Below are 20372 nucleotides of genomic sequence, written 5' to 3' on the forward strand. Positions count from 1 at the left end.
TTCAGTACGATTCGTCTAAACCCCAGTGACGGGTAGGTTTAGGGGCGGGGTTAGGTGTAGGTCATTCGTACAAATTCATACGAATTGGCAACTCGTAAAATACGTACGATTAAGCAAAAGTCTGAAAGTATGAATTTGCACGAGTGAGGTCGCACGAATTCGTACGAATTAGCCACCTCGTAAAATATGTACGAATTGCCGTGAGATCGGGCTGGAAAATTCAGCTTTGGCATCACCGGAATAAATTGCATTTTAAAATAGAAAACAGTTATCCTAAATTGTATTAATATGTCCTAATATTACTGTTTTTACAGTATTTTGTTTAAAGACATTTTTTTAAAAACATTTAAAAAGTCATTATTCTAATCTTTTGACTGGTAAAGAACGTATAAGAGTCAGTAAATATATGTACAAAATAATCCCAGCTAAGTGAATGTATATGTATTTTATCAACTGAATGTCTTAAATCACTAAATCTATGAAAATATACACACTAGTCTTGGTCAAGACTGTAAGCAATAAAAAACATTTTCAGCTGTTAATTAAACCCAACAGAAAGTTGCAAAAAAAAATAAATGTTGACTGAAATGACATGATCAGCCAAGATCGATGTTTTTGGTGTTTAATTATATGCCACGATTAAGGCTGCAAATCTATCAATGTGTTTAACTTAAAATAACACTTTAAAATAAACAATAAATGACCACATGTAAATAAGAGTCCATATATTGATTATTCATTCAACATAGTCTGCACTTTGATATATAGTTGATGAAATATATCAATATTTCTTTGTGATACCACTGATGGGTTAAACATCAGTAACTGTAAAGTGATCCGTCCAGCCCCTTCTCCTCTCCTGTTTTCCATTGACGTGAACTCTTTTATCACTCCTGGCTGTGGTGAGGCATGTTTAGATGTTACCTCAGAGGTGTGTGATGTTCACAGCGCAAGAGAAATGAAACTAATTGACACAGAGAGAGGAATGCCCTATCAAGAGTGAACATGAGTGAACACACACCCAGATTAATTCACATGTGTGCACACATATCAGATTACAAACACGCAGCAGCCGCAGGCAGGAGTTTAATGTCTGTAAGGAATTGTGGATCATATATATATTTCTGCTTTGCTCTGAGCATCGTGATCCGTGTCTTGACCTGTGCTCACAGAGAGAACCGTATAGCACTTGTATGTCAATCTCACTCTGTTCAAATACCTTTTTAAGCAGTCTGTTTGACCACTATATGTCCAGCACACCACTATATCTCCAAGTGTTTTGAAGAAATCTCTGCTGTACTGGTTTCACTGTGAACTCACAAACATTTGATGGGCAAAACACTGTTGTAAACGTGAAGAGGCTTTGCTTTCTTCATCATAGAGAAGACCTGCCTTATCAAAGAGTCAGAGGTACTTTCATATTATAATAAAAAAAAAAGTAAAAAAGCCAATTAAGCAGTTTTTTAAAAAGTCAGAGATGCTAATTCCCTAATATCACAGGGTAGAGTCACAAACACACAAACTGTGCACGAGCACATGTGTGACATTTTTAAAGGGATAGTTCACCCAAAATGAATTCTGTCATTAATTACTCACCCTCATGTGATTCCAAACCCATAAGACCTTCATTCATCTTCAGAACACGTTCACGTTCAAGGCCCAGAAAGGTAGTAAGAACATCATAAAAATAGTCCATGTGACAACAGTGATCTAGTATCTTAATTTGTGTTGGACCTACGGGTTTGGAACAACACGAGGGTGAATAATTAATGAGAGAATTGCCATTGTTGGGTGAACTATCCCTTCAAGCATGGTATCTAGAGGTGTAATGCTACACACATTCATGGCAAAAATGATTGGTACAGAACTTTTGGTTAGTCACGTGTGTACCAAATCAATGCTGTGTTGTTTTAATCAGTACACATGTGACACTTGTGTGTTTGGGGAATAGAGTGGCTATTTGTCTGGTTTTAAGGTGGTCAATCTGGGACAGATGTCCATTTCGGTTTAAAAATCAAGTCTGTATGTATGCATGTATTGCCTCTCTTTATGGTTACAGAGCGTTGAACGTTTCAACTTCTTTATAGAGCACAATTAAAAACAATAGTGTTAACATCCAGACAACTACAGTTCTTATATAAAAGTGAGGGAGAAACATTACTTCTAATTTGGCTAGAGACAACTTGTGAATCAATCACTTTTTAACTAAAATACAAATCTGAAATTAAGGTCAATATTTAATTTTGTGTGCAGCATTTTGTGTTTTACAGTTCTAAAGTTTTGGTATTTGTAGCATTTAAAAACAACCATTCTTTTCATTTTTCTCTCTATGGTTAAAAACGCAACAACGAATGGACACGAAGTCACAGACTGGCTGTGCACTACAGTGATTTTATTACAGATATGAGTTGTCCTGAGGCCAGATGTGAAGTGAAACACTTATTTTAAAACGTATTGCTCTATTTTAAGATGAGTGTTTGAGTATAATTTCAGTATAAGTAAGTTGCTAACGTGATTTATGGTATTTTTTACATTTCATTACTGTGAAACTTTAAAATAAAAAAGTATTCAGTGTGCAGAGGTTAAATCTGAAGTTTTAATTTCAATGGCCCGCAGGCAATCAGTCTTTAACCCCAATTACAGAGAGAAGAGGGTCAGCCAGGACACCTTAAAAGCCATGACATGCCTTAGCGCAGGTAGAAATCTCTTTCTTTCGCTCATACACACTGCAGATGTGTGGGAACGACTGTGGTTTGATAAAGAACTGGTGACAATTAACTACACACACACACACACACACACAAATACGTAGCGTTTCATATAAGACTTGAGAGTGTGGTACAAACCTCAGAAGAACACCCCAAACCATCATGTGCTAATTTTTAAAATGACACAAGGCTCTATTCTTCACATCAGGGTCCTGATCACCGTGTCAGTTTATTTGGTGATAATGAGCATCTGACTGTATATTAACGCTTACATAACTCCTTCAATTGACATGTTTTCAGTGAATTCAGCAGTACTCTGTTGGTCTTTGTCATCACTCATGACCTCACTACCACTGAGCCAATCAGAGCTCAGCATCTCTCACTGAGGGCACTGGCATGTCTGCATCACTCCACTGCAGCTAATGTTTAATCCTGCTCTATAAATAAACTCTGATTGGGCAGAGAGCAGAAGACAGTGCCTGCGTATGGCATGTGGATGAATTCACAATCATGTGTGTCTTGTGTCCTTGAATTACTGTAGGCGAATTCAGCATTACAACAGGGTCTGTGTATTGAGCACACTTATGTGTGCGCGTTCTCCACCTGTTTGCCAGATGACCAACATCTCACTCTCAGGGTGATACATTTTACTATCGGTCTCATTCACACAGCTAGATTTGTTGGCTATACACTGGTTCTTGCATTCCTAGCTCTGGTTTCCCAAGCAACCAAAATGTTGTGTGTTTTTGTTGCATTTCAGTAACTGTATTTGTATGCCTTTCAGTGGTTTTTGGACGTTAGTGCCTTTAAAACACCTCATCCACTTAACAGAAGTGAGCTGTTGTGACTTCAAGCATGTGACTTCTCAGACTTTCAAAGATTCCTGAGTTTGTGCGTTTCAATCTGTCAACGTTGTTCAAACAGATCAAGATGTGGTAAAATGTAAAATACCTGCCATTCTGTTTAAAACTTTTTTTCGTTAAGACCATGAAGAAGGTTGATTGTATTTCTATGATGTCTTTGTTTTCAAGATGGATTTTTTTTGTTTATTTGGGGAGTCAGCAAAAGTAAATCTTTAAGTTATTGAGTTTTCCTTGATTTATTTTTGATCTGGCGCCTGTAGTATTTCTCTTATGTTTTTTATTGTGTCTCACCCCTATCAGACAAATGTTCATCATAATACTGAAAAAACAACAAAATGTAACCGCAGCCAAAGACATCCATCCATTTGTTGCGTATGCAAACAGACCGAAGAGTTAAAAAAAACAAATTGCAGATTGCAATTGTGAATTCTACTCGCTTCACACATTGAGAAGTATACATATTTGGATGCAGCCCTTCATTGGATTCAAGGTAAATTAGTTCATGAAGTCACTAGGAATCGAACCCATGACCTGTTTGAGCATAAAGTTAAACTTTTCTCAACTTGCTCACGATTACAGGACACCCTGCCACTATCGGTGAAAATCTGCAACCATCATTGAAAATCAATGACTTCCTCTACTTTGCTGCTACAGAGCACTGTATGTGCTGAAGGCCCCTTTATGGCTCTGGTCTGATGTGAGATTTTTGGTTGATGTTTAACTGACAGCTGGTGTCTACTGCAGGGCACTAACACAGAGAGAACCAGCAGGATACTGGACAAACACAGACAAATGCACGCAAAACTTTGATCTGTACCAGCTCACTACTGCCATGCTCCGGAGTGTGCGTGACAAGTATCTGTATGAACCACACGCACACCATTCAAACTTCTGGCCACCATGTCTGTCCAGACACCGGCAGATTATTCTTGAACTGTAATCTTTCTGTCTCTTTCTTCTTACATAAAACCCACACACACTACACAATTCAAATTGGCTGTCTCAGCTACCAAGGTCATCCAATGGTCACATATCAACACGTGAGAAAAGACAAAGACACATAAGAATGAGACAGGAAACTGCAGCGGTTCAGGGAAGAGGTCCAGGACACTCCACGAGCCAAAATCACCATAAAGAACAAAGCAAAACAGCAGAACCCACAATCAGAGCTAAAGGGGAAAATACCATTACATTGTTTGTAAGAGTTTCTTATTCCCTATTTGGTTCTAAAAGTCTAAAGCGACTACTACTGTTAATTTAACCAAAGTTTGTCAGTTAACCCAAAAATTCTGCAATCAATTGCTAACCCTCATGTGACTTTTGTCCATCTATGAAAAAAGGAAAATATTTATGAAAGCCAAGAGATTTTTGTACCTCCATTGAAAGTCCATTCCTCAAAGGCTTTCAAGTTTCAAAAAGTTCATAAAGACATCGTAAAATTAACCCATGAAGGATGCAGTTAAATTAAAGATATAAGATTTAATTTAGGCTTTTACTCGCATATAAACATTGATCGATGCCTATACATGGAGCACATCAAACATGTGCAAGAACAAACCTGACTGGTTTTTGCAGAAGTTCAAATGTGCTTGAGTGAAACATGAGGAAAAAAAACTCATTGGTTCCCATGCACAGTGAAATCTCATTGGTCCGAAATCTCGCTCAACATAACTGTATATTAAAAGGATAGTTCACCCAAAAATGAAAATTCTGATTCTGATAATTACTCACCCTCATGTGGTTCCAAACCGTAAGTTCATCTTCGGAACACAAATTAAGATATTTTTGATGAATTCTGAGAGCTTTGACCCTCCCATAGACAGCAAAGATCAAGGTCTAGAATCGTAGTAAGGAAATCGTTAAAATAATGCATGTGACATCAGTTTCAACTGTAATTTTACGAAGCTACGAGAATACTTTTTGTGCGCAAAGAAAACAAAAATGATGACTTTATTCAACAATTTGCATCCTCCACCTCATCCTTGCTCCATTTGAGAGTATCACATATGTAAACAACGTATGTACACGGATACATACGTTGTTTACTTATGCGATACTCTCCAAATTGGCACAAGGGTGACGTGGAGGCGGCAAATTGTTGAATAAAGTCATCATTTTTGTTTTCTTTGTGCACAAAAAGGATTCTCGTAGCTTCGTAAAATTACAGTTGAAACACTGATGTCACATGGATTTTAACGATGTCCTTACTATGTTTCTGGGCCTTAAACATGTTCGGATCCTTGCTGTCTATGGGAAAAACATCTTAATTTGTGTTCCGAAGAAGAACGAAGGACTTACAGGTTTGGGACGACATGAGGGTGAGTTAATGAAAATTTTCATTTTTGGGTGAACTATCCCTTTAAACTTAAAATCACTAACACTTTATCCAAAGCTACTTATGTTGTATGCAAGGTACAAATTCTACTTGTTCTCTGGGAATCAAACCCATAACCTTGCTGTTCCTATACCACTATGCTCTACCATTTAATCTACAGGAACATGCTACCATTTAATTGTTATGCCGTATCACACTTTTCTTTCTCTTTCAGAATAAACTAAATACTTGATGTTGAAAACATTTCACAGAAATTATCTAAAATTTTAATACAATTGTTATACCATCTGGCATTGCAAATCTAGTTATTGTTATTATTATTAAACATTGTTGTCAGTAATAGTGTCACTTTGTATGCTAGCATTGTTTATATATTTGAGAGAGTCAATGTGTAAAGGAATGAAAAATATGGAAGGCTTTACGCTTGAAGTGTAGCTTTGATTGGCAACTCAATCTGAATTTCTCTCAAGCATATCAAACATTGCTTCAAGGCATGATAAACTAAACCGTAGCAATCACCTTTTTATCCCTGCTCAAGTGTGTAGTAATGTGTGTTTGTGTGTGTGTATAAATCAGCTCTGAAAAGATAAGAGAGAAACATGTCAGAATGGAAATGATCAGGTAAGTGGAACGCAGACTCTGCTCTTTAAAAACACACTGATAAAGTAACACACTGCTGTACCGCCAACATAAGTCATGCAAATCGAGACCTGTACTGCAAGTAAACGTCCAAAAAAATTCTTACCATCAGTAAACTTTGGGGGAAGCTACTTTTTAGGTGTGAAGCTAAAAGCAACTCAAATAGTAGCTAAACTCCAGTCAAGCTCTTGAAAAAGCAGACAGCTTCACTAAAAGCTACTAATAAAAAGCAGCTAACTACACTGAAGCTATGTAAGCAGGTGATATCTTTAGAATACATAACTATCAAATTAATCAGATAATTTATTTTTGCAATTAGCGCAGCATTTATCTGGCACAAAAACTGAGGATCTCAGTTAGCGTGGTGAAATGATGAATGACATAAGTGATTAAATTCAGAGCACTGTTTGCAAAGGAAACAATGATATCTACAATGCTTAATGTTGCAAAATCACATCACAGTCCAGAATGTAACGAGGTTAATGTTATAGGCCAATGCAGGCAGTCATAGGCAATGTGCATTGTGAAGATAGGCCAACATTTCAATTGTAACTGAATAAATTCCATATTGTGAGCATCACTATCACATTGTTACTTTCATAATGTCATAGAACAATTTGTTAAAGAGGTCATATGACGTTGCTAAAAAGAACATTATTTTGTGTATTTGGTGTAATGCAATGCGTTTATGCAGTTTAAGGTAAAAACATTTCCACATGCTGTACATTATTGTTGCTCCTCTATGCTCCACCTTTCTGAAACACGCCAATTTTTACAAAGCTCATCGTTCTGAGAAGCGATTTGCTCTGATTGGCCAGCTATCCAGTGCGTTGTGATTGGCCGAATACCTCAAGCATGAGACGGGAATGTTACGCCCCTTACCGTATTGTCATGGCATGTCCCGGGACGGCGTGACGACACAAAACAATAAAATCCATTATAAACAAAGCATTTGTTGCATCCAGTGGGGCCATAATTACTGATTATAATGACTTATACTGTCTTTTTATGCATTGCGTTGCATCACGCCACGTAAACGTTACCATGTCTGCATTTGTGATCGGAGAAACGACAACAAGCACTACCCTACACTGCTCAAAACTCACGTTTGAATCGTCAGTGGCAAATTTTTTCAATAAGAAAACGTACTTACATGCTGTGAGTCAGAAGCACCAAACTGTCTTTGCAAAGTTGTAATTGTCCCACTTTATAGAAACAGCCTTTGTGCATAGCTGGCTGCTACTCCCAGGTTCAGGAAATAGTTCTCCGTAAAATGTGCTCCACACACTCTAATATTTGGGTTGAACTGTTCTGGGACAGTGTTGTAAATACAACTTAACCACTGATTTCTAGTGGTGTCCTCTTTTGGAAGCCCAAACAAAGTACTTTCTCTTTCACAACGAAACACAGCGTCTCCAGGACATGGCACCAGCGGCAGCAACAATACTACAGCGAGAATAATAGTTCCACCTTCTTTCATTGTGCATACGTTTGGGTGGTGTTTTGCAAATTTTCCCACACCATGACGTAGACATGTGGGAGCGTGTTTGAATCAGCCGTTTTAGGATGGCGTGGTTGAGTCTTAACTCTTATAAAGAATATCTCTTTGGTTTTGAGACTTTAGTCTTTGCAACTTCAGGGATCGCAAACTCTAGATATACATATTGCAACTCTAGATTAAAAAGACATTTTAACCAAATGTAATTTTTGAGAAGAAATAGAGCAAACACTGACATTTTCTAGTGTGCATACACTAAACATTTGCATTAAAACTGAAGCACACTTTGGGCTTCACGGCTGCTTTAGCATCAGATATTGCCTTTGTGTCTTTAACTTAGATTAATTTAAATTTGAAAAATGCTGCATTTGGAAGAATAAACAAGCATGATTTGGCTTTGGAGCAAAAGTTAACGATGGCTTGATTTTTAGTGAACTATCAGTTTAAACTCACCAAACCAAGGATAAAAGTTGTCACAATAAGTGATTTTGCAGAATATTATTTATCATATAGAATTGATTTAAGAACCATATATTAAATATATATTTGAGAATTATACAAGTAAAAATTTTAAATACAAGTGAAACGTACAATCTCATCACTGTTAAAAAAAATATCTTTCCTTGTTTTTCCATTCATCTTTATGTCTGTCCAGTGTTTCATAAGAGAAAAACTTATCCAACCTCCTACACGGTCTTTTTTCATTTTACAAAGGAAATTGCAGAGATCTCAAAATGGGTACCAAGGCTTTCAAGTCATTCAGGGAATTGTGGGTGGGGGAAGTGAGAGAGAAAGAGAAAATGTGTGGAATGTACTGGCCCATAATTTGGGTCGCTGCAGAAAATCTTAGCTGGAAATGCAGATTTTATCAACTGGTCCATCTCAGTGAGACAAAACGTCCTACCCTCCATTTTAACATGGCTCTTCATATACCCAACAGAATTGGGCCAATGAGAAGACAGCTCAGCTAAACATGAGGATGTTCCTATGACCCCATGCCAAATGTTAAGAGTAATGGTGTGTACAGAGATAAAGGCTAAACAGACAACATACAAGTTCGCCAGTGTCAAGAACTTTCAAATGCTTCCCGTTTAGCTACTTCAGACAACTACCGAAGAGTCAAAAACTACGACCAGTTACAGAATAAACCAAAATTCTGATGTGAGATTAGCTAAATGTAAATCAATAACCTGCTTCTGTATACTGAGGCATGTAACACTGCTATAAGCTGAATTTTATTGACTGTCGACAGGCCAATCTATGAAATAATTAGGTTTCTAAACTCAACAGATGTTTCTCTATGATTTTATTCCTCTATGGAGCCCTGAAGCACTCAGTTTATTTGACATTTGGGAAACACAATCTCTGATAAGACTGAAACATCAATAATAAGAACATCAATGATGAGAAAAAACACCTCACTTCTCTTTAACCAGAAATCTATGATCAAAGTCAGATCATTTCCTGGCGTTTTTATCTCTAGGCAGCAGTAGGAGTAGTTTCATCTTTTATGTACATGACAGTCAACATTACTGAAATCCTGGACTTGTGCAAAGACTTTATCTTCCCAGAAAATTCAATGACATCTCCCTGGCGTAGTAACTTGCTCTCAGTGCATTCAAGCCTCTTCCAAATCTGTTCCATCACCAACCATTCATGCGTGACATACATTAGTGTCATCTCCGACGATAAACAGCCTCGCTGGGATCAAATCCACACTACACACTTATTGCAGACCCCAAACCTGAACTGGACGTGCTTTGGCCACATTTTTACCAGAGAAACGTATTGTTTAAATGGATAGTTCTTACAAAAAGGAACATTCTGTCATCATTTACTGAGCCTCGTGTCATTCTAATCCTGTATTATTTTCTTATCAGTGAATGCATACAACTGCCTAGAATTGAAGGCTAAGGTCATCAACACACTGTCTCCAGTAAGAGTACACAGTACTGTTGCGTCACATAACCCATATCAACACCATTCAAATCTTGTTATTCTATCACTTAGAATAACATGGATATATATTTAAAAAAAATTAAAAAGCTACAATTTCAAGTTTGAATGTCATTTTAAAATATTTAGACAGTCAAAATATTCTTCATAATTAAAAAAATAAAAATTCTGTGTGGAAAGAGAACGGGTGTGGGGAATAATCGATATAGAGTACATACTGTATACGTACAGCTTAGTCAGCCACACCCTGGAGCTGCTTATGGCTCCCTCTTCCCCTTTTTCTTCTCAGTTCCCATCCCCCAACTCTCTCTGAACTCACGTATAGGAAAGCGGTGAGGGGCCCCTAGACGAAGATTTCGCCTGAAAAGGCTGTGATCCTAAGCAGGTGGCTTAAACTTTGGTTAAAAGTGCACATTGCTGGGGTAAAGCTGAAACTACAGCTATTGTATATAATAACAGTATTGATATACTGAATATACAATTTCACAAAGACCTTAATGCATTTTATTATTGACCTACTACGTTTCTTAAAGATGGTCATTTTGCATCAGATATCCTTTAAAATGTTTTTGAGCGGCAAAAACCTATTAGAAGTTGATAGTTCCATTTATTTCTGTGAGTATATAATATAAATATTTTAGTAAAAATATAGCAACGTAAATATTATTACTACATTATATTGTTGAAATGAAAGCGATTAATTACTTTCATTTAGTTTTAGTTCTTACATTGAACATTTTAAAGCCCGGTACACACCAAGCCGACTTCAAAGAACTAGCAGCGATGAAAGCCGACGGTGTTTTCGGTGTTTTCACCTCGCGTCGGCAACGTCAGACAAAAAAGTTGCACGTGAACACACTGCACAGACTTCAGCCGACTGCAAACCGAACACGTGTGTTCTGCACCTGCGTGAGAGGAGTTAGCTGTTTATATCAGCAGCTATCAATATTCAAACGGAGAAACCGAAACAAAGATATACAAGAAAGGCAGATATACAAAACGTAAACGAAGTAGCGCTTGCTTACCTTTTTGAATATCAGTAACGTGAATAACTTTCATTATTTTAAGCAGCTCATTTTATGAAAACATTCGCATATTGGAATGCTTGAGCAAGATCATGTCGCATCAAAAAACAGCCGTTTGCCTTCATTTACCTGCCCGTTTTCATTACTTTCGCTTTAATTCTCCTGCACGAGCTTGTTCGCTAAACTGAACATCCAATCAGAGTTCTCTCTCTCACCGACGGTCTGCGACGGCCCGACGCGGATTCAACATGTTGAATCTGGCAAACTACCGCTGACGTGAGCCCGATGAGAGGAACACACCAAACAAACTAGCCCGACGGCCTAATGCCAAAACACACCAAACCGTTGGCCAATGTTGGGCCGTCAGTGAGCGTCTGTTGGGCTAGTTTGGCGTGTTCCACATGTCGGCTCCCATCAGGCTCATGTTGAATCGGCGGCGGAGCCATCGGCGAGAATGAGAACTTTGATTGGATGTTCTGTTTAGCGAATGAGTCAGCGCACAAGAATTAAAGCGAAAGTGATGGAAACGAACAAGAAAATGAAGGCGGTGTTACCTGATTTTACCCAAGCATTCCAATATGCGACTATTTTCAAAACATGAGCCGCTTAAAATGAATAAAGCTAATAACATAACTGATATTCAAAATGGTAAGCAAACACTCCTTTGTTTAAGTTTCGTATATCTGCATATATCCTTGTTTCGGTTTCTTCTTTTTAATGGTGAATATATATTATAGATAGCAGCCGATATAGACAGCTAGTTCCTCTCATGCAGACACAGAACGCAAGGCAAAAACACCATCAGCTTTCGTCGCTGCTAGTTCTTTCAAGTCAGCTTGGTGCCTTTAGAATCAACTTGACTACAGTGGCTCTTTGGGTAGATCATAGGTTATCTGAAAATAAGCATCCTTTAAAGCCATTTCAGAGAAAATGCATAAAATTATCCAGACATTACTTTATTAGCGAACCCTAACTGTGAAGGATGAGGCCTTTACTAGTTTTACAGTATTCTTTACTAGAAACCGCGATGTTCTTGTGATTGAACACAACCATCAATCACTAACATGATTAAATGGACACCCAAGTAGACAATGACCAAATGCTCGGCTTTATGCTGTAAAATTAACGTTGCGTCCATTTACACAATAATATGATCGTCCGCTGGCTTTTAAATGCTAAACAAGGATCTCATTGTCCCTGGACAGCTGCCTTTTCCGGAAAACAAACTGAGAAGAGGGGGTTGGGGAGGCGGTCTGAAGAATCGCACGTCCCACTTCAGAACCAGCTGCTACGGCCAACCACTAATGCAGTCTCCTCAGATCAGATGCCAAGTCACACACGTGTGCACGCTTGTAAACAAGACAAGCCGTGAGCAAATCTCTTCATGTGCAAGAGAACAGAACAACAACTACTAAACAGTTCCTTTAAAGTTTTGCAAGCGGGTGGCTTCATTGGAAATACAAAAATTAAGAAGTTACAGTGCGTCTAAAGTATTTTTTGTGTGCGTGCAGAAAGGGATTTAACTCGGAGATATCAAACTGTGAGTTCTGGTCTGAACTTACCTTGAAATACATTCTACCATGTCTTCATCACAGCCTAAAGTACTGCCACGTCCATCTTTTTGAAGAACACACCCTTCTCCTCTCCCTAGGTAACATCTGACTCATGGGTTCTCTCTTCCAAACCTACCACAACCACAATTTATTGTCAATGAGAGAACCATTTGGTTTCTGTATATCTGTCCAAACAGAAACCCTGTGTAAAACCTGTTGGAGCACGTCTGTTGAGACTGACACCAGATGTATGACGACATCCTTGCTGGCATGTGGCGCCTGGCTTTTCTCGTCTTCAAGATCTCTGCTGAATGGAATCCGCACTTAATATCTGTTACTAAGGTGACAACATCACACATCAATAGACTTCCTCAGATAAGACCTTAACAAGAAAACAAAGAACATGGATCTGCAGCACCTGCTAAGCTTTTTGGTTGAGCCACTAACCTAAACAGGAATTAACAGAAGACTAATAACGTCATGAGCAGTATTTGTATTATTAGCACGAGCATTAATGATCGTTGACCAGGAATAGGGTCAATTAAAAGAAGAAACAACGAACAAGAAATTTAAAAATTTGATGAACAGATCACTGTATATGAAAGCAGTTTCAGAGCCTGCTTATCTATAGTGTAGCATTTACACTGAGTATTTTGCCTTTGAGCAGTCTGTAAAATGGTCCTTTGGGAGCTTGGTATTTCTCGAGTCGCTCTCCTGATACAATCAACAGAACTTACCTAGAGGGTTTTCTTATGTAATAATTAGAAGAATAGGGGTCAATTCCATTTCAGACCACCCAGTCAATTGAAAGAAACTCAATTATGTTGGGACTAAGAAACCCATTACCCCTTATCAAATGCTAATTTTGTTAATTTTTTTTTAAAAAGGTTAACAATTTGATAACACGGTTTAATGTTAAATCCAAGTGTGCCACACATGACCTGAAAAGTGAAGCCATAACATGTTGATCGCCATCTTGTGGGTGTCAAAGTCATAAACCCCGCCCCTCTCCATGTAAATGAATGGGACATGAGCCAAACTAAATAATCGAATTACACTTCAAATAAATTTCTCTCAAAGATGGTTTCCATCATTTTCGGGAGTTATTGCCACACTTACATATGTTGAAGTGTTTGTTTTTCAGATTTTAGCGAATTATTTGATGCTATAAAAATGGGGTGTGGCATCATGATTGTGAGAACTGTGATTGGGTAAGAGATTGGGTATGAGTTTGGGCGGGACTTTGAGACTTGGGCTCCAAATGAGTCATTACTGCACAAGCTCAGGTTCCAAATAACGCTATTTCTGCAAGATGAAAGCGGTCATTCAGACAACTTTTGGTTTCACTTTTCTATAGTGAAAGGAAGCAGAGATGCATCATCCAATTTTTTTTTACAGTCTAGTTAAATCATTTTTAAAGCTCAAAATGAACTTCTCATTTAAAAATAATGTTGTTGGTCCTAAATTCACTTGTAGAATTTAATGGATTTTAGTTTGTTTCATTTTTAACTTTAGACAAAACAATAGCTGATAAAATAATTTATCAGTTATTGGCCATAACACGAACATAATTATCAGCATATCAGCACTTTTCGCTTTCTTAATCAAAATTATGAAGACAGAAACTATAAAACTATCCTCTTTCGTGATCAGGTGTTTAAGACGTACAGTTCTCAAACGAGATGAACTATACTGAACTGAAGCTTGTTCTTAAGACCATTTACTTTGCATTGTGTAACAGTTCATATTTGTTTTTGATATCTGCACTTTAAACAGCTTCCTTGCATCATACTTGGCAGTAAGGCAGTTACTTCCTGTTGATGGTTTCATGAGATTGAGAGACAAGATCTTCTGTGATGTGTGAGACAAAGGCTAAGCTAATCATATAAGCTGTGAGAACTTTTGTGGCTTTTCTGAATGAATATCATGTCATCAAAGGGAACTGCAGCAAACTTCCTGAAGCACACTGCCAATCAACCGAAAATAGCACATTTCACTTGTTTACCGCCTCTGAAGAACAAAGAGCGTCATTAGATCCTGCATAAGTGCTCCATACATTGTGGAAAGAGCTCAACAATGTACATGAAGTTCCTGTTGAAATACAAGTCACATACATACTGTAAAAACCTAATTTAGGATTTCTACATTTTCACGATTTCTAATTTTTAAGTCCACATCATTTCCAGTTTTCATGGTTTGAAAGTACTGTATGCATTTCTTCGACCATAAATGGATTTTTGTTTGTTACAATGTAAAAATTAGGGCTACCCCCTTACAGGCGACTAATCGTTAGTCGACCAGAAGAGGCTTGGTTGACCAAAATTGTATTAGTCGCAGAAAAAAATTAAAATAATAAAACACAGGCGAAGTTTGTTAAGTTAATCATTAACGGCTAGTGTATGGAAATACAGTACATCGGGGAGGACATCCAAACGCTCAATCATTCATCCACCTCAAATATGGCTTATCATCTGAAATACGCAAGTATTAGCAACTTTACTTGGCCGCTCAATCAAATGTTAACCTTGAGAAATGTGCGCTGTTCAAGTGTGTATGTGAAGAGCAGTGCGCTCACTGCAGGACACTTGTTCCTTACATACTCTATTTTTGCTCATACAGATAAGAGTAATACATCTTTCAAATCTGTAATGACTCTACATTTATTTGTGTGCACTCACAATAACAACAAAACGCCGCTTTTGTAAAATAATGAAAGCAAACAGGATGCGCTTTCTGCCGTCTCGGTCTCTGAACTTTAGCTCGAATCTGTGTATATCTTTGCCTTACAGACATTAAAAATATATCTATAGAGAATGAAGTGTCTATTTCCAAATGGAAAACAAATATTCTCAGATTATGTAATCTGTATGAAACATGCATACAGGCACTACTGCGGCGAGTCAGTGTCGCCGACTTCATCTCTTAAACTGAAAACAAAAAGCATAGTTTATCAAATTATTAAAATGTTAATGCAGCCTCTTTACTGATTTTCCCCGTCACATTCATAATCATTACTTCTGCCGATGTGCTGTGGCAATAAGCACAATATAAGGGTTACATTTATAGAGGTTTGGCATACACCATTTTCTTTACAGTGCTAACCTATTTCCTTTTGAAACAGGAAGTAAAGACAGAAAAAATAAAGTCCTCTCCTGTTTCAGTAATCTCTAAACTTCATGTGTGACTTTTGTTTAACATCCTGTATTAATAATCATTCAATACCAATACAAAAAACGGTCAATACTGCTTTCCAAAAGCTGTTATGAGCACTGGAAAAAACACTGATCAACCTCTAAGGTATGAAGCTAACCAACCTGGACTAGAATTTTTGATTTTGTTGAGTCTTTAAGTCCATATATCTCGAAAATTATTTTAATATGTTGACAAAACGCAATATTAAGCAAACTTGTTTAAGGAAAAAAAAAAAAAAAACTATTTAACTGCTGAAGCAATGATGCCTCCAGTCCATGAGTTACTGCTGAACGCTACTTGTGATTGCAAAAGACAGTATGCATGTACACGTGCAAAGATACAAGGAGTTGTGCTGAGGGTGCAAGAAAGCTTCCACACATCCACAGAAGCTGACAGAGCCAGATGTTAATGGAGTGGGGTGAAAGGTGACACCCGCCTTACCGAATCCACAGAGAGAGACGAAAGAGAGCGTTTTACACTGCTGCGGGATGCCGCTTTGGACAGCTGAAAATCAGCTCAGATTGAGGCACAAAAATCAGATCAATTGGGTGAATAAGATCAACGTAGAACCAAATTTGTAAGCACAGAATTAGATCGACAAATAAAGATGACAATTGAGGCAAAAATAAGAAGCATGTGCTGAAAGTCTGACTAAATTTGTTCCTTGATGTCATACCTTAAAGTCAACATGAAATGTTGCTTCTAACAATGCCGATCACCCCACCACCAAGTCAAACAATATTCTACAAAAAAACAAAAAAAGACCAAGTTTTAATCCATTGGGAGTTGATTGGATCAAAAAGTGGGCACTGCATTTAAGGGGAGGGGTTAAGAAGAGGGACGTCAGCCGAAAGGTAAAGCCATTTTATGGGCAGAGCACATAATTACATTTTGATAAAAGATTGCCAAGACAAATTGATTATGGAATAATATTTATCAAATGACTCTCACAATAAGATCAGGAACATGCATTTAGAAAGTGAATAGGGTAGATTTTGACTTCATGTTGACTTTAAGTGAACAATACTACATTATATCCCAAAATAACTTGCTATTGTTGAACTGTGAATGCACAAAATTGTAATGCTGGACATATAGCAATAAGGTCTGAGAAAATACATCTGAATGGACACATTCCTATCTCTATTACTATGACAGAAGAGGGGACAATAAGACATCTGTCTGAAAACAGATGGCACAGCTGTAAGACCTTAACAACAACATCCATCATATTAAAGCTGCAATGGAGGTAAACTAAAATGAGCTATTTATGTGTCGCTGAAGATTCCTGCTTGTGAACATTTTGGGTCAAGTGTGTAGTTTTAGGAGGTTGGCTAAACAACCACTATTTAATTCAACCTGATTTAAAGGAAACTTCCAGTGCTGTCAATCTGGACACTTAAAAGCACTTGTATTAACACATTTTATATAATAACTGGCACTTCTGTACTGTTAGTTTAAAATAAATACATAAAAGTTCAAGCATTGTAATGAAACCGAGAATTGGTTAAGGGTGAGCAGGAGTGCGTTGGATCTGCACAGCCAAATAAATACGCTTTAAAACAATATTATTATGATTAATACAGACATATGATGTGACCATGTGATCTCTTTTGTTGCACAGTTGTGTCCAGACCACTGCTTGCTGTAGCTAATAAGGTGAAATGTATGAACCCTTCTTAAGGGCCACAGGATCAAGAGAGCAACAATTTGAATTTTATTATCAAAAGGTTTACAGGTATGGAAAGCCATTTCAAAATTACTTTATTTTACTCATACTTTAATTACAAGAAGGAAATTCAATAGTGACTAGTATTTTTTTTCTTTCAGTTTCACTTCATTAGATACTACTACATATTACAATTGTGACTAGTATCTTTTTAAATAGTAACCGATTCATTCATTAGTAATTTTTTCTTTGCTAATTGTGACAATCCCAAATATTTTCAGGTGAATTTTATTAGGATCTGTGTGTCACATATCAACTAGTTGCTTCCGACTAGTATGCATTTATATTTCAGATTAACTAATAACTATATATTAAGTATTTTGGCGAGGGCAATACACCAGTAGACATCATAGACCTGTAGACATCTGTCAGATTATCGTCGATGTCAAGGTTACCTTCATGGGACAGTGCAATGCAGTGACATTTAAATTTTTATATTACAGAAACGTATTTTGAAGCAAATACTATATCATAATATATATCGTAACAGTAAAACTAAACTACTCATGTTGTCATAAAATTACATTCATATCACCCACCCTATAAATTACTAGTGCTTATTTTTTAGTTACTCATAACAACTGAAATCTAGTATCTTTATCTAAAGATAGTTAGATTAGACACCAGTATCTGTTAATTAGACCTATATTGCAATTCAAAACTTACTACTAAAATTGACCTATAAAGTAACAATTCTGGGCGATATATCTCATACGATATTTACCGATAATCAAGGAATCGGCTTTACTGACGGGATGTGCATGCGATATATACTAGTCATTATATGAGAAATGTAAAAAATAAAAATAAGAATTGTTACTAGTGACATCTGTCACAGTTACTAGTATCTCATATACTGATACAGATATATAATAAATACATACCAGTAAAGCTGAAAAAGGTGCCAGCAACAACTGGAACACAAGGCAAGCAGTTGATAAAATTATAAAATTTACAATTATCTTAGTAGCATTACTGGTCACGTGACTGTCCTTATTACTAGTATAGTGTCATATATATAAGTATATAACTAACTGAATAGATTGGAAAAAAAAGCTACACATTATTGGATTGCTTAATACTAGAAAACATTAAAACAACGCTAGTCACTACTGAAGTACTTAAAATTAAGCTGTTGTATTATATAAAAATATATTATAACTATTGGATGACTAGTAATGAGAGAAGTATACCTAATAAAACAGATGCTGCTTTTAAAAACGAAAATGGTATTATGGCCAGGTCTCAACTCCGAGGCTGTTCATCTCCGATTCAGTCTCCTGTACTATCAAGACCTTCTTTATATTAAAACACAGCAAAAACTATTAAAAAAAAAAAAGTTCCCTCGCCACCAACCTGCCCTGAACCACTGCCAGTCGTGCCCGTTTAACCCACGGCGGGGCCCCAGTATCGGCTCAGCTGTGGGATAAAGCACGCCGACTGGTTTAAAATGGGACACGTCGTATTTCACCCAAAGGTGACACTCGAAGGCACTCAAATCTCAGCTCATGTGCCGGACTCGGTCGATGCGCCATTCTCGCTTCTTAAACAGTACGAGTTGCCTCGACAAAGCACTAAAAGCAGATTTCTCGCGGTCCAAAAATCATACTTACTGCTGACTTTCATGCTGCCGAAAGCCGACGGCTGCGGCACGGGCTTGCAGCTCTCTGCGAAGGAGGTGGTTCTGGGCCGACCAGACATTTCCAATCAGAAATCCCACGCGTCTCTCAGAGTAAAATACGCTCGGTTGTCTTGAACGAATCCGTTTCGACCCACGGCAAGCAGTTTGCCTCCGACTTAAATAATAAGGAAAATGGTGCGAAAGCAACGGCTGTCGGCGATCGTTTTCTTCAGTGAGCTCTCAAGCGCCTCGCTTTCAGATCATTTTCCTCGGGACCGCTTTTCTGTGAATATTAGTATCGTCTTCAGTGATGAAACCTCAGAGAAATTCGCTCAACAAATTGGCCTTTTCCCAGTTTCCCTCGAAACAAAACCCACCGATCCTCAGTTTCTTTCTCTCTGACTGGAACAGAGATTTACACAAAGAACACAGTCCGTGTCTAAAATACCCTCACGACACTGAGAAATTGAAGTGGTTTTTCATCACCATTCAGTATGTTTCATATACTGAGGAGACCCAGCGATCCTGTAGCACCAGCCATGGCGGCTTCCTTGCTCTAACCAACGATACTGACAATTTTCCAATTGCCCAATTTCAAGACTGCTATCGTCGACCCACTTAACTCCATGCACACGGGTGAACGAATAAGAAATCCTAAATCTTCACGGGTAATGCAAGAACGAGCCAAACGCGCGGTTCCGTAAAGAAACGGTGTTCAGGTTCCCCGGGGTAATTCAGAAATCTCCTTTTTTATTTCTTCTCCGTCGGTCTGTGCTCGTTCTCTTTGTCACTCCGACCGATGAACGTAAACTGCGCTGTGTGCGCAAGAGTTGTAATAGAGTTGAACGGGAGCACAGATGGGGTTACGCCACACCGCTGCGTCAAGAATAGGAAAAAATGTGAACGCGCAGGGAGGTCTGAGCCAGCCAATCCGGCGCCGTTCCTTATAGATGGGCGGGGCGTCGGCGAGACACTCAACCAATCGAATGCGTTTGTCCGCAGAACACATGGCGTAGGGTTCTGCAGCCGTGCATGACGCGCGGAAATCGAACGAGGGCGGACGCGTGGAATGACTGATTGTAAAATCACCCAATAAGCGTAACCGAGGAAAAGAAACGGACCAATCGTGAAGAAGCATCAGCGATGCAAAAGTAACCAAGCTGCACTGTTGCTAGTCAGCTGAGCTTTGCCATTGGTACAGTGTAATTTTCAAATCGCTTGCATAAATTTTTGATTATAATTACTTAATTAGC

The 20372-nt window shown here is 37.9% G+C and overlaps 1 protein-coding gene across 3 annotated transcripts in view; it reads right to left on the reverse strand.

Annotated features, from left to right (window-relative positions):
* The window catches only part of LOC306875800 (glycogen synthase kinase-3 beta), a 50779-nt gene extending 30853 nt beyond the window's left edge, over positions 1–19926 (reverse strand). For all 3 annotated transcript variants that reach the window (XM_079426544.1, XM_079426543.1, XM_079426545.1), the window contains exon 1: positions 19112–19926. In XM_079426544.1, coding sequence (XP_079282670.1) covers positions 19112–19199 — 88 coding nt within the window. In that variant the 5' untranslated portion in view covers positions 19200–19926. The remainder of the gene's footprint in view (positions 1–19111) is intronic.
* Between the last annotated feature and the right edge of the window lie 446 nt (positions 19927–20372).

Source organism: Barbus barbus (assembly GCF_936440315.1).
Source record: "Barbus barbus genome assembly, chromosome: 10".
Classification (NCBI taxonomy): domain Eukaryota; kingdom Metazoa; phylum Chordata; class Actinopteri; order Cypriniformes; family Cyprinidae; genus Barbus; species Barbus barbus.